Here is a 14675-nt window from a genome sequence, read left to right as displayed (position 1 = left end):
TGATCTGCTTCTAAAACAAGATCAAGAAAATAGAGAATGAAATATTGAATTATGGGCACAGAGCCTCTGACAATTTTTCATGGCTACTGCTGAGATAAAACTTCATGTTTGCAATAGTGAGGTCTATATATGTACTGTGTGATCTGGACTTTCTTAGAAAATAAAAGCCTGACTAAACACCTACAACTTAAACTATAAACACACTGAGGAATAAAAAAAAATATTCAGAAGAGGAAGAGGAACCATACTGAAAATTACAACTCAACACAATCATGCAACTCGGTAGACAGTGCTCAACAAATGGCCCATGATATGTCACAGAACAGTACATTACAGGGCTATAAATCAGTATAAATGAAATCAGCTGTCAAATAAACTTGAAACCTTGTCATTGCTCCCCCATTGGTGCAGCACTGCACTGCACTGCACTCAGATCTTTTATGCTCTGCTGCCAAAACCAGCGGCTGCAGCCTCAACATCTGCGGCTTGAGACAATGAGAAGCACTGGGGAAGCCCACAGGACCACACATACTTTATATAAACACAGACACACACACACACACACACACACACAAGAGCACACCCCTGATACATATGCAGGACGTCATGGACGTGTGGTGTTCCCCTGTCTCGCTGCCAAATCCCTCGGCGCTTGTCTGTTGATTCCTTCTTGTTAAGTCTTGCGGCCAGCCAGGTTTGCTTTTCCTTCCCACAGTGGGTCGGTGATGACTCCCCCGTGCGCCGCTGGAGGAGAGTTTGACATCCATCACACACAGTGGTTCCAGCTTCAAAATGGGTCAATGAGTAATGACACTGTCTTGCTTGTAGAGAAAGGTGCCACTCACCGTGCAGCACTGTTGAAATTCGGACGCGGTACATCCGTCTGCTTTGTGCGTGTGTATCTTTGCATGCAATACTGAATATATGCATAAGAACTCGAAGTCACACAGGATGTGACTGATTTGGGTCAAAGAAGTGAGTAATAAATTAAGCTTGCATAAGTGTGTGTGTGTGTGTGTCTGTGAGTGTGCGATGTGTTTGCATCTGCCCTTCACTGCATATATCAGAGCTCATGGGCATGTTTGTAAGTGGATGGTCACAAAATTTGGCAGTGTGTGACACGTACACAAATTCGCTGTCAGAGGCTTGCAGATGGCAGACCTAATCCAAGAAGGGGATAAACAACCAGAAAGACGTGGTTGTCATCAGTCAGCGTGACAGAAACAACACATTTTCTATAAATATCCTGAAAGCATGTTGAGCCTTGGTAATGTTTAACACGCAGCATACTGTTAGCATATGCTGTTTATCAAAAGCTTTTGTAGGATTGGGAGTTGGCTTCACAGTCTACCTGCTGGAATACACAAATCTGGATTCATAGCTGGATGAAGGAAGATTTCTGCGCGGGAAGTCACAGAGGCTGAAGTTCATTCATCCTGTGTCGGCACGTCTGGCCTGATTTTGAAGATGAGGCTTCGTGTCTGGACAGAAATAGGGTCACAGACAAGAGCTGCAGATCCGTAATGCGAGATGTATAAAATATGCAAGATCACTTAGTCAAGATCATGTCAACATAACTCGCCTGCATATTCAAGTGGGGCTGGACAGTGTTGATAAAATCTGTCACAGTAGAAACTGTTTATAGAGCCACTGCCCAGGTGGGGATGTCTTTGCCTGATGTTTTTGCCTAATCCAGTTCATGAAATCACTGAAAAAAACAAGGTATTTTATCACATTCATGCAAAAATTTTTGGAGCCCGTCTGAAAAGGACCCCTGGAAAACCCCTGGAACTTAACATGCGTAATTTAATTTTCAAAATAAGAGACCTGCAGCAGCTCGATGGACTAACATGTACTTCACATTCACATGATGTACCACACATGTTCAGAGCTGATAGCGATAAATAGATAAACAGGACCCTACTCAACCCAATCAGAGTGGATATCATTTTGACCGGGTCCTACTTGAGTTGGGGTGGGTTTCTGTTGCCGGGAACCAAGTGAATCCATGGAGACCCACGTAAACAGTATAAAAACACATTTCTGTCATCTCACACTATAAATATTTATGTTCAAGGAAACATTTTTGTCTTCTTCACTATGAATTTTAATTGACTTTATTTTATCCAAACACAGGATTTGGAATGTGTCTGTATACATTTCTGAGTGTGATTTTGTGTGTGTGTGTGTGTGTGTGTGTGTGTGCAAACTGTATGTCTGGCTGAAAAGCTGTAGTTAGTTTTGTATATTCTCGTCCTGATCTAGCACCTACACACCCACACACACAGATTGTAACAGCCAGGGTCGATGCAGTAAATACGAGCACTGGTTTAGGAGTCTCTCAGTCCTTGGTTTCCAACCAAGTTGCACTTTCATTTGCATGTTGATCATTAACATCTATCTGAATGGCTGCTATGGGAACAAAGTGCTTTACTTTACAAGGCAAAGTTATTCATCATTCCTGAGAATGTACACGTATGACCTCACAGCTGTTTGATCATGAACCTTATGTTTATAATTGGCAGCCTGGGCAATGGTTTTCACTTCACACTGATGCTTAAGAAAAAGTATTGGTGGGCTCATTGTCTGCAGTTATTAATGACCACATCTGGAGAAGATGCTGTTTTTGACACATGTAAGCCCAACAGAGTGCATCATTCAATGTCTATGTTCAGCTGGTTATTTGCGTGTGAACATATGTGAGCATAAATAAAGCTTTAAAACGTGTGTGTGTGTGTGTGTGTGTCTGTGTGTGTGTGTGTCTGCAGGTCCATCATGACAGACTTGTACTACCTCAGCCAGGCGGACGGAGTGGGCGAGTGGAGAATGAAGGAGGCTAAAGACCTGTCGGATCTGGTCCAGAACAGAATCACCTACCTACAGGTAACTACAGACACACCTGCTTCTCTCTCGCTCACACACACACACACACACACACACACACACCCACACCCGAATGTAGGCACAGATACATTGTGAGCATTCATGCAAATCTTTCCTTCACACATACAAACGCGCACATACGTTTTTAAGGATGTTTCACACTTGCTAGTCTCATTTGCACCATCCATCCTTTCCCAGAGGAGCAGGTGAGGGGTGTGATAGCAGACTGTTTCAGCAGCCGCATCTGACAAGCAGGATCCTTGTTGCCTGTCAGCGGTTTAGTGACACACACACACACACACATGCACCAAAACACACAGACACAAATGCAGACTTGCAAACTGACAGACATGCATATGCAGAAATGCGGAAACGTCTGTACAGTACAAAGTAAGATACAAATACACACAAAGGCACAAAAGGCACAAACGCACACACACACACACACACACACACACACACACACACACATACTCACTCAAGCAGGCAGATAGATGCACATATGCTTACAGCTCCACAAACACATACACAACCTGAGACCCAGGACACATCCCCCCCCCCCCCCTCCCCCCCCCCTTCCTCCAGCAGCCCCACTCCCCCCTCCCCAGCTCTGGTGCTGCGGGGCTCTCGGGTGGGGCGGTGCGGCGCAGCACCGGGCCCTGCAGCATTAATGAGCCGGTGTGTTTGATGAAGAGGACCCAGTCAGTCTGGCTGGGCGGAGACAGCACCACTAACAGCTGCTGTCACCACTGCTGAGGGATCACACCGCTCCACCAGCTGCCATCACTAATTCATCACACACACACACTCGGTCACTAGATTGATGCACATGCTTGTACACAAAGAAATGCCCTGTGTGTGTCTCTCACTATCTCACTCACACACAGTCCCTCACACATCTATATGTATACACACACACACACACAGAGACTCCTCCCTCCTGTCCTGCTGTCTCTGCCATCCGTACCAGCTTCTCCCTTCATTCCTGGTTTAACTAACTCCATCTCTGCGTCTGCTCCATCTGTCCACCCACAACACTGTGTGAACATGGCTGGCTTCTTCACATGGATTTCTGTTGGACATACTTTTCATCTATTTTTGCACTATGAGTCTTTATATAGTGGGATTAATTGGTAACATGCAAGATCAAGTTTTTCATCCTCGTTTCTTTTACACTTAATTTCCCAGAGATCACTTGTCACTCAATGAGTATGTCTAGTACTTTAAAGCTGCAATAATCACTATTTTTTATATATAGATATAATAGAATAATAATAGAGCGCATGACTATGTGTATTTGAAAGAGGCTACTCTGATGACCCCAAAGAGAATTATCACCAACTCTGCTTCAGCTCTACCAGCACAGCTACAGCATTTAGCGGCTAAAGAGCACAACAAAGCAGAGTTCGATTGTTGAACTAAGAGTCATTGAGTGGCCAGAAATGTAACTCCAGATTAATAATAATGCTGCTCCATTTGTGCTTGATATGTAAATAGACAACTGTTTGCTAAGGCCATATTAACTTTAAAATGCTATGTCAGCGCTTTAATACATCAGTCCTGGTTGATTTGGCAACACCTGTAATAAATGATGTTTATGGCAAGTTAGTTTTGATGATACAGGTCCTACAGTTCCATTCGAAATGGAACTTGGGGCAGCAAGCACATATTTAGCTGATAGTCTGTCAGAAATGTAGCAGAAGGAGAGCAATCTGTGAACACCTTGTGCGACTCGAATCCTGTGGCAGGAAAGAAAGACTTGGCCAGTAGCGATGAGATCTACTGTACATAGAGACAGAATGCAAAAGATTAAATGGCTGCTGCTGAGAAGAATTGCCAGCAGCTGATGGGGCTTGATATGATAAAAAAAAAATCTTGATGAAAAGATAACTCTTCTTGCTTGAAATTCCTGATGATGATATTTGACTTTTTTGGCAGCGGAGTTCTTTGGCAGTTCAGTCACTGTGGATGTTAGCGCTCACGTTAACTACAGGGCTCCTCTAAATGATGCAATGTTGATTCTTAAAGTGTAAAATGTGTCACAGTGTGTGCATTGTAGGTGTTTTTCCTCCATGAGGAAAATATAAAAAAAACTTCAATGAGCTGGTTATAGTGTAAATGTGCAACAGAGGGTAGCAAAACAGACATTTACCTGTGCAAAGTGTAGTCGTACTTTAAACATAGTCAAGAGTGCACAGCTTCCTTTCATCTTCCTCTGCATTTTTTGAATGCAGGCAACACAGTGGATAATTACCTGAGCTTGACATGCTATTTTTCATATCCAGTTGTTCTCAGCCGTGCTCCCTACATAAACAATATCACTGTGGTCTCTCTGAACTGCATCACATCACTCTGCCACTGCCTCCATGTTTCACACTCAAAAAGCACACAATTTAAACAGGCACTTAACCTACAGTACAGAGCGGTACTCAGAGGCTGCCTTTGTGCATGCATCTGCCATCATTATCCTTGAACTGAGTCTCCCAGCGCTTCGGAGTCATTGCAGCTTCATCATTATCAACTGGGGATCCAATGGTGGCCTCTGCGCCACGTGGCTCGTGCCGCACATCGATCTCGTGCAGACACGGCGGCTCGGATGCCGAGCTGTGTCGACAGAAAACAAGCTTTACACGGGTCCTGTTGCCGGAGCGCCACAGTAGATTATTAGTACAGAATGTTACTGTAGCTTACACCTGTGGGGCTAGTAGTGAACCGGCAGCCTGTAACTCCGAGGAAATACCTGTGTGGTTTGTTCTGTCAGCTCAATGGCTGCTCTGTTCATTGTTGAGCAGCAAAGATGGTAATCAGTTTTCAGCACATAAAGGAGCATCTCCTTTCCTTTCCTTTCCTTTCCTTTCCTTTCCTTTCCTTTCCTTTCCTTTCCTTTCCTTTCCTTTCCTTTCCTTTCCTTTCCTCTCATCTCCTCTCTCTTTCCCTAATTTCCTTTCATTGCATCTCTCTTCATAGCCTCCTGTTCTCTTCTTCATTTCCTCTCTTCTGTTTTTTTTTTTAATCCTCTCGTCTCTCTCCCTCTTCGCTTCCCTCTCCTTTCCTGCTCATCCCTCTCTTCCTCTTCCTCTCCTGCTAGTGTGCGATAGGCAGCGTTCACCGGTGGGTGCCGGGCGGCCTGATTACTGTGAACCATCCACAGCTGCAGCAGCCTAATGAGGAAAACACTCCCATCAGCCGGTAATTGCTGTTTAGGAAGCTGGTTGGCACGAGCGTTGTGGAGTCGCTCAGACTGGCTGCCGAGCGAATCACAACCCGCCCGGCGACTCATCGACAACACAGCATGTGTCACTCTGCTGGTTTCCATTTTTTTCTTTTTTTTTTAAATGTTTTTTTTATTTCTTTTTTAACACAAAAAAGAGAAATCCTTGTTTCTTCCCCAGCTTCTCTCATTTGGTATTCATCCCCTCAGACTTTGTATGATATTAAAGCTAATTTATGAGATGAGGAATGAGAGTGAGGTGGTGGTTGGGAGGGGGGAGTGAGGGGAAGTGGGGGGGACGGGCGGGGAGTGACAGAAAAGGGAAAAATAATGAGAATGAGCGCATGGACGGGAAGCAAAAAAAAAAAAGGGGGTTGTGAAAAGTGAAGGAATGAGAGAATGCGAGAGCAACAAAAAATGAATATTGAAGCGGAGGAGGTATTAAAAGATAAGGCCGGCAATATTATTGTCGACAAATCCCAGGAAAACACCTCAGACTGTTGCTTTCTTCTAAAGACTTCAATCTTTAAAAACTGGTCACAGATATATAGTTTATTTAAAAAGTAATTTCCTAATTTTCTATCAAAGGATGCTCAAACAGGAGTAAATAGTGTATTTGTTGGAGACTATATCAGCCACATACTAATATGCCCTATGTACAGCACCATGGTGGTGTATGTGGGTTTGACTCAAAACGGACTGCACTGCCTATGTTTACTGAATTGAAGAAACATGGTGCAGACACAACAAATAAATGAGCAACTGGATGACATAAGACAAAATATGGTAAAATATGTGAATATGTAAGGGCGTCACAGAAGTAGATAAAAGGAAGAAGCTGGCTGGTAAAGAGAGAAACGGAGAAAAAGACTGAGCAGGTAACAAAAAATTAGAGTGGAGTGGCGTATGAGACAGACAGGCAAAGGGAACAAAGAAAACAATATCAGCCATGTGTTATTACAAGTCAGAGAGCAGGGCTTTGAGAGGTACAAGACGAAGGTCAAGCAATAAAAAAATGTTGAAACATTCTTTCCTCTCCCTCTCTCCTCCCAGAACCCCCCAGACTGCAGTAAGGCCAGAAAGCTGGTGTGTAACATCAATAAGGGCTGTGGTTATGGCTGCCAGCTCCACCATGTCGTATACTGCTTCATGATCGCTTATGGCACCCAGCGCACGCTCATCCTGGAGTCCCACAACTGGCGCTACGCCCCCGGCGGCTGGGAGACCGTCTTCCTGCCCGTCAGTAACACCTGCACTGACCGCTCCGGGGCCAGCACTGGACACTGGTCAGGTAGGTACATACACACACGCGCACACACACCAGCACTGTTGTGAACTACACATAGTCATGGCCTCATTGCTGTGTGTGACAAGTGTGATCGGTTGCTTAATAATCAAATAACCCTCAGTCTATCCCAGCTAAAAAAAAAAAAATAGTGCCGGCCGGACCTCTCCTTTGTGCTGCTACAGCAAAAACAAAGTGTGAATTCCCTGCCCTAAGCACGACTATGCAATTCCTGTTAAAGCACTTTGGCAGCAACTGTAGCAGCAGCAGGTTACTGCTCAAAGGTTTAATTGCCAAGAAAGCCTGTGACTGGATTTCAGTAAACAACCCACTCCTCTGACCCACAGTAAGTTTCCACTGATATGCTCCGATATAGACAGAGGTAGTTGAGAATATGATTTACAGAAACTTTTTCTGCTATTTGTTAACCCAGGCTCCTTCCACTGTTCTGATTCATCACTTCCTGTTCAGCGAGAATATCTTTGATCATCGACTGAACAGAGATGAATTTCAGTGATTATAGCAAATGTCTTAACTCAGGACAACTGCACATTTTTCTGTGTTTCAGGCTCAGGTTGTGGCACAGACTGATGAAAACATCTCATATTTTCACTGTAAGAGCTGGTAAACATTTTCCTGCTGAACAACCACTTTGACATCGATATATAACTTAGTGTTTCAGATATCAGTGGTGGCCTCAAAGGAGTACCCTCTCCTTGAGCCAGGCGTTGGAGGGCAGTTTGCAGGTGAGCGCCTGATAGCAGAGCCTGTACCCCATGGGGCCCGGTCAGGCCCAGCTTTAAAAGGACTTGAGATTGCTGTCAGACGTGCCCACCGCTGGCAAGGTTATGTGCAGGGTGCATTGACTACTGGGAAAACAGGCTCATGGGACGCAAAATTTGTCCTTTCTAGTGGGAAAAGAGTCATGGCTTGTAACAGGAGGAGTGGTGACAATTAGAGTTAGCTGGGGACCAAGAGGTCTAGGAGAACAGGAGATTTACCTCTGTGCAAAGGCTCCAACAGTTGTCTGTGCCGATTGGCCAACAAGCAGAGCCATACTGGAGGGTCTGAGTTGGAGTTGCGTTGCCTGGGGACTTTATAGTTCTGCTCAGGGATTTCAGTGCTTAAAGGGGTAATGATGGAAAAACCCGGAGGCAGATGATTGGAGGGAATGGTCTGATCTGAACTAGAATGGTATTTATTTTTAGTCATGCTGGCGACATAGCTCCAGGGATGGCAATCTGGGTCCAACGGTCGATCAATTGGTCAGTCAGTCCAACACTTTAGACTGAAATATCTCAACAACTGTGTGAATGATTGCCAGGGGAACTTGTACAGACATTTATGGTCCCCTGAGGTTGAATCCTACTGACTCTGGTGATTATGACTTTTCATCTTGCACCACCAGTCGGTCATCATATGAAATATCTCACCATCCACTGGGTGGATCAGCACAAAACCTGGCACATACATTTATGGTTTCCCACACAGTGTATCCTAGTTATCTAATGAATTTTATTCTAGCTTTGAGTTAGATGTCACAGCAACTGTTGGATAAGCTTCCATCAAATTTTGTACACTCATGTTCCTCTCAGGCTGAATTGTAATAACACAACATCAGCTGTTCTTTATGTTGAGTGTACGGTAAACACTTTACCTGAAAAAGAGCAGCATGTTAGCATTTGGCGCAAAGCGCAGCTGTGCCTAGAGACAAGCCCGAAGAGTCCATAGTGTAACTGTAGACTCATAGTCTATGTGTAATTAGAATTCTGCACCATAGGTGGACTGTCCATAATGAACACCATGTTCACGCATGAGGTAGTTCATATGTATACCTGCTACCAGAGTACTTGAAAGCAAAGATCGATGTGTTTGTTTGGAGGAAATGGATCTCCCTACTAATGCAAGGGTAGCAGAATCATTTACGAATGCGATTGCATAGAGGTATGAGTTGAAATTGTGATTTTAATATGATGAATGGATAGTCCTGGCAGTATAAGTATGTTTGCCCCTGCTAATCTGACAAAACCAAAGCATTTGTAAAAGGAGATGATGGAGTGTTGATTTGGAGGTTTTTCTGTCGCTGCTCCCCTCCCCCTCCCTCTCTATCACTTTCTTTCTCATCTTGTTCTCGTCGCTGCATCCTTTCAGCTCTTCATTTTTCTCCTATCGCTTCATTTGACTTGTGCTCTCCTGGGGTCTTCTTTCTTATCTCCTGCTCTCCCAGCGCCTTCCCTTCCTTAGTCTTCTGCCTTTCATGTGTCCTTTTCCACTATCTAACGTCTTCCTCTAGTGTCTGACAAATAAGCTCCTATAGATCCATATATGCCATCTGGCTGCTCGTAGCCAACAGCTAACTCGCTACACACATCACTCCCGTCCTCAGGCCTCTTAGCATCCTGAATCCTCGTTCTTATAGAGTCCTGGAATTTGAAGAGGCAGTATTTTCTGTTGACCAAGCCAGCTAACTAGCTAGGCAGAGCTAATGTAAGCCTGTTGGGTACTTGGCTACGCCTGTGGTCATGCCTGTTTTGTTAACAGTGCAGGCAAGAGCTTTCCTCGGGGTACCGGACCACAAAGGGATGCTAAAGCCTTGGATTAATAAGTAGATATACATTGAATATCTCACTAATTAAGTGGAATGTTTTCCTATGTCAGTGGAATTACAGTGTTTGAATGTAGTGAATACTGATCTGCAAGCCCAGAAATTTGCAAGAGTAATTTTGGTCTTTTATTTTATGCGTAATAAGTGTTTGCTAAATACCATGCAGATGACTTCAGATGATAAAGGGTTTTGCACAGTGCCTGGATGGCAGGGACCTTTGCACCTTCAGGACACTGCTGACACAGAAATTCCTTGTTTAGTTTTTTGTGACTTTATGTGTGTTAATGTGGGAAATTGACTGTGTGTTAAGTATTTCCCCTCAGGATGTGACACATTTATGGACACGGAGAGGATGTATGGTGCATGCATCAGCGACAGGGTATTTCTGTCAGGAAAACATATAGCTTTAGAGGAAAATCAAAGATAATGATGAAGTCATCAGGGAACCTGCTGATTTTCTTTCTGCAAATGGGAAAATACAGAAAATAACAAGAAAATCCACATTAATATAGTCATAACATACCTGTTACCCCTCTATGTTTTGCTTTGTGTCTGAAAAAAGCTGTATGTTGATGTTACCAGGAAGAAAAAAATATATTTTATGACATTATCAGTACATAGATGTAGAACAGAAATTGATAAAAGTTAGCTTCAACCTGCAGCGTGACTCTCTTTTAGGTTTGGATATTGCTGAATTTTTTTTTGATACTGCTGCTAATACAATATCCATATTTTTGTTCTGACACCAAAACTATGAAAAATCTTTAGTAGCTCATGATTATGTAATGAGAATATTGTTTTATAAGTTTCACTCATCTTGTCTTTCTCTTGGCACTGGTGCAGATACAATATGCAAATTTTGGTTCTGACACCAAAAGATACTTTTTTGATGCCTGAAAATATGAGCATGTTTTTCTGCAAAGTTCTCAAATGTTCAGCGTCTACATGGAGACAACCTTATGAGACTCTAAAACTTTGCTTTTTTACAACTCTGACTGTATACTGAATCTTTCTTTATTAGATTATAATTATGTAATCAGAATATAAAGCTTGTTTCTTGTATATGACTGGATATCCTATGAAATTTTATATTATATATTGACATACAGTATATAAACCAATATGGACACTAGTACAGTACTTCTTCTGATGCCTTACTTTAAGAAATATAAACATGTCTTTTCTGTAAAACCCAAAAGCCAAAAATTCTTAAATGGGAAAAACAAATGTTCTCCAAGCACAAGCAGCTTCACCAAAACTGAAACTAGAGAGTCTGGGGGAAAAAAAAACTTCAGTGAAAATTAGCAACATTTTGATTTTAATTAGGAATCACAAATACAAATCTGAACCGATGTTCAATGCCAGTTTTTTGCACTTGACAGTTTTGGATTCTCTGTGCTATGGACACATTTCTGTCAGCACCAAAAGAAAGTGATGAGTTTTGATTATCCAGCCCCACTCTCTGTTTAGCCAACTGGTGCTTTTACTACAACTTTAGTGTTCAGTGGACAGCATGAGAAAACTCGGCACCACCTCACAGGCCTGGTAAAAGACTAAATTCTGAAGACACACAGGGGGAAACCAGTCTTCTTGTGGAACAATGGTTCGTTGATCAAAGGGCTAATTTGCCAAAGAGAGTGTATTCCTTTGAGGTTCTCTGTAGAGATATTACTGCCTTATGAGTGAGTCTGAGAGCGGCAGGAGAAACATAATGTTCCCTGCCATTTAAAGACTGGAACAGAATTTCTCTAAGTTCATAAACTCAGTCTCAAATGTATTATGAATGGAGAGGCTCCGTATTTTTTATCTGGATGGTGTCACTCTGGGCTCTCCAGTTTCATAGCAATGCTAATCTGAAATATTTATTAGGCTCAGTATGCATCATGGGTTTAAAAACAGTATAGGCATTCTGTGTCAGTGTCAGTGACCCATATGCTTTGAGTCATGGCGCATACAGGAAATGTATGCAGAGGCTTGAGATGAAATTTAGAGGAGCTTTGTGATCTAATTAAGTAGCTGTGGGAGGAAGACATTCTGCATATCTGTACATTTGTGCCAAGAAGTGCAGGCCTTGGAATATGCCCATTCCCCCTTATGTGAATCATGCCAATATTGTTATATAAGCAAAGACAGGCCTGGGAATATTTTTTCAGTTCAATATTTAATGCTTCTACCAATTTATATTCAGTTCATGCTCCAGCGTACACACACACACACGCACGCACACAAACTGAAGCCTCTGCTTCTGTCCTTGTTTTTTCATGTGTTTTTTTTTTGTGCACCCTTTCTGTGAAAGGCCATTTTTAATGACTCATTATGCCATTTATTTGGAAGTGTGTTGTGGAGGCTGTGTTTGCAGCTGTATTAGAGCCTGTCTGTGGCAGCTAAAGAAGCCACTTTAGTCTGACAGAACACGGACCCTCAAACTTATTTTTACATAAATCAGGGGTTTGCACGCGCTCAGACACACACACACACACACACACACACAAGAAAATAAAAAAAAAAAACCCTCCTCGGGTTTTAAGACTAAAACAGAGTGAAGGTTGTGTCTGCCAGGCATATCCCTTCTGGTGAGATGAGATTAGCTGGGGTTTTTTGTCTGTATGTGTATGTGTGTGTGTGTGTAAACGCATATTTCTTTCCATTGTTATGTTATTTGGATCCCCAGTACCGGACCACTTTTTTCCCCTGCTGTTCACCAGACCCCGTACATGCGCATGTTCTCAAGTGTGTACGCTTTTTCATGTGCGTTTTTTTGTGGGCATATGTTTTCCACCTTTGTTTACACATGCAGGCCTGCATCATGCACGTGTGTTTGCGTACAGATGGTTGGCCTTGATGTGTAGGGAGGTCTGGCAGTGCATGGGGGGCTTTCTGCTGCCTAGAGAGGTGACCTTCGTATTCAGCCCTGCTCAAACCTCTGCCCGGGGCTTCTGCCAAGCAGGACTCAGCCTGAAGGGGCCAATGCCAGACCACCACCCTCCCCACCCCAGCCCTCTCCAATCCAGGTCCCTGCCTCAGCCCCTGGCCCTACATGGCCTTGATTGAAAGGAGCTTACCTTGGCCTTTAAGCAAGGACAGGCAAAGAGCAGCTGTCAGTCACAAAAGCTGGGCTCTCTGAGGTTGGGGGATTTGGATTTATGCTGCAACAGAGCAGCAATGAATATAACAGAGCTTGAAAATAACTCTAAAATACCACCCTGCATCACAGCGTAATATGTTTTTATTTTTGACAATAATACAATGGTATTTATAATGTGAAAAGTCAGTTATGTCAGTTATTTGACAGATTAGGCCTCGTTTTAGACCTGATGTTGGCAGAAACTATGCAGAGAACTTGCTGGTGTCTCAAAAAAAAAAAAAAAAAAAAAGAATACAACATATTTTGTCTTACCTGAACTGGTAAATTGCCCAATAAACCTTTACTGGGCCTGAACCTGGGACATTCGCTTCATCAAGTCATCCTTAAATCCCCAGTAAGTCCCTTTAACCGGGACAAAGAAGTAAAGAAAACCTGCTGCTGTTTTTTACTTGGAATGTTTAGTCAATTGCAGAAAATAAATCACCAACAATTCTGATAATCATTTAATCATGTAGGTTGTTTATGAATTGAAAATGCTCAACAGTCAGCCCAACATTTGCTGGTTTCAGTTTAACAAATGTGAGCATTTGCCGCTTTTTCCTGCATTATAAATGGAATATCTTTGGGTTCTGGACAAAACTAGCAATCTGAAGTCAACTGTGTCAACATTTTAGACTAAACAATTGATGAGTCTTTAACTTGTGGTGCTGTCACAAAGGTGTCTCATTCTGTACCTTTGGCTCCCGTAGGAGAGGCCCATGATAAGGACGTCCAGGTTGTGGAATTGCCCATAGTGGATAGTCTCCACCCTCGGCCCCCCTACCTGCCTCTAGCAATCCCAGAGGACCTGGCCCCACGCCTGCATCGTCTGCATGGTGACCCCTCCGTCTGGTGGGTGTCCCAGTTTGTCAAGTACCTGGTGCGCCCACAGTCGTGGCTGGAGAAGGAGATCCAGCAGACCACCGCCAAGCTGGGCTTCAAACATCCCATCATCGGGTAAGAACACTCAGTTATCACATTTCAGTGCGTGTGGTTCAGGCCTCTCCTTTTCTGAGGTTATAAACACTTCAATAATAATTGCCTTGTTTCTATAGTAGTCTCTACATTAAAGTGCTTCACAATCAAAGCAAACAGAAGGCATAGGAAGAAGAAAACAAAGACATAGCTGCAAGCACCATGGAGGAATACAAACACAGCTTTGGGTGAGGTTAATACGAGGTTAATACAATAGTATTAAAAGTAACTTAATTTGATGGTAGCATTTTGTTTGGTTAATTTTATACCTTTGTTTATGCTTGGGAGGCATTTGCCTTTTCATTACTTAACCGCTTTACGCTCATACAGCTCATATTCATGCAAATCAACTTGAAAGAAACTTCATCACCGTGTTTTTTTCTAATAGCAGTGGTATGACACGGCTGATTCTACCTTGTTTTTAGGAATTAATGTGCCAATGAAGTTGTGTAGTTTCTAGTCCAATCCAAGCCATTTGATACTGAGGGACCAAATACCACTCTGATATATTTTTACAAAGCACTTGCAAAGCTACATACTAAAAGCATCAGTGACTGATTTTTAAAATCAGTAAATCCAAACCACACAAGGA

General features: G+C 43.0%; 1 protein-coding gene across 4 annotated transcripts in view; it reads left to right on the top strand.

The window, feature by feature from the left end:
• The window catches only part of fut8b (fucosyltransferase 8b (alpha (1,6) fucosyltransferase)), an 81152-nt gene that overhangs the window by 55829 nt on the left and 10648 nt on the right, over nt 1-14675 (top strand). For all 4 annotated transcript variants that reach the window (XM_071467511.1, XM_071467512.1, XM_071467515.1 and 1 more), the window contains 3 exons: nt 2769-2883; nt 7148-7385; nt 13819-14065. In XM_071467511.1, the coding sequence (XP_071323612.1) occupies nt 2769-2883; nt 7148-7385; nt 13819-14065 (600 nt within the window). The remainder of the gene's footprint in view (nt 1-2768; nt 2884-7147; nt 7386-13818; nt 14066-14675) is intronic.

The sequence above is a fragment of the Trachinotus anak genome, unplaced genomic scaffold (genome assembly GCF_046630095.1).
Source record: "Trachinotus anak isolate AG129_WGS33_773 ecotype Australia unplaced genomic scaffold, CSIRO_AGI_Tana_v1 ptg000031l, whole genome shotgun sequence".
In the NCBI taxonomy this organism is placed as follows: Eukaryota; Metazoa; Chordata; class Actinopteri; order Carangiformes; family Carangidae; genus Trachinotus; species Trachinotus anak.
Note: the sequence above shows the minus strand (reverse complement) of the source record. Positions and strands in the feature narration are given on the sequence as shown.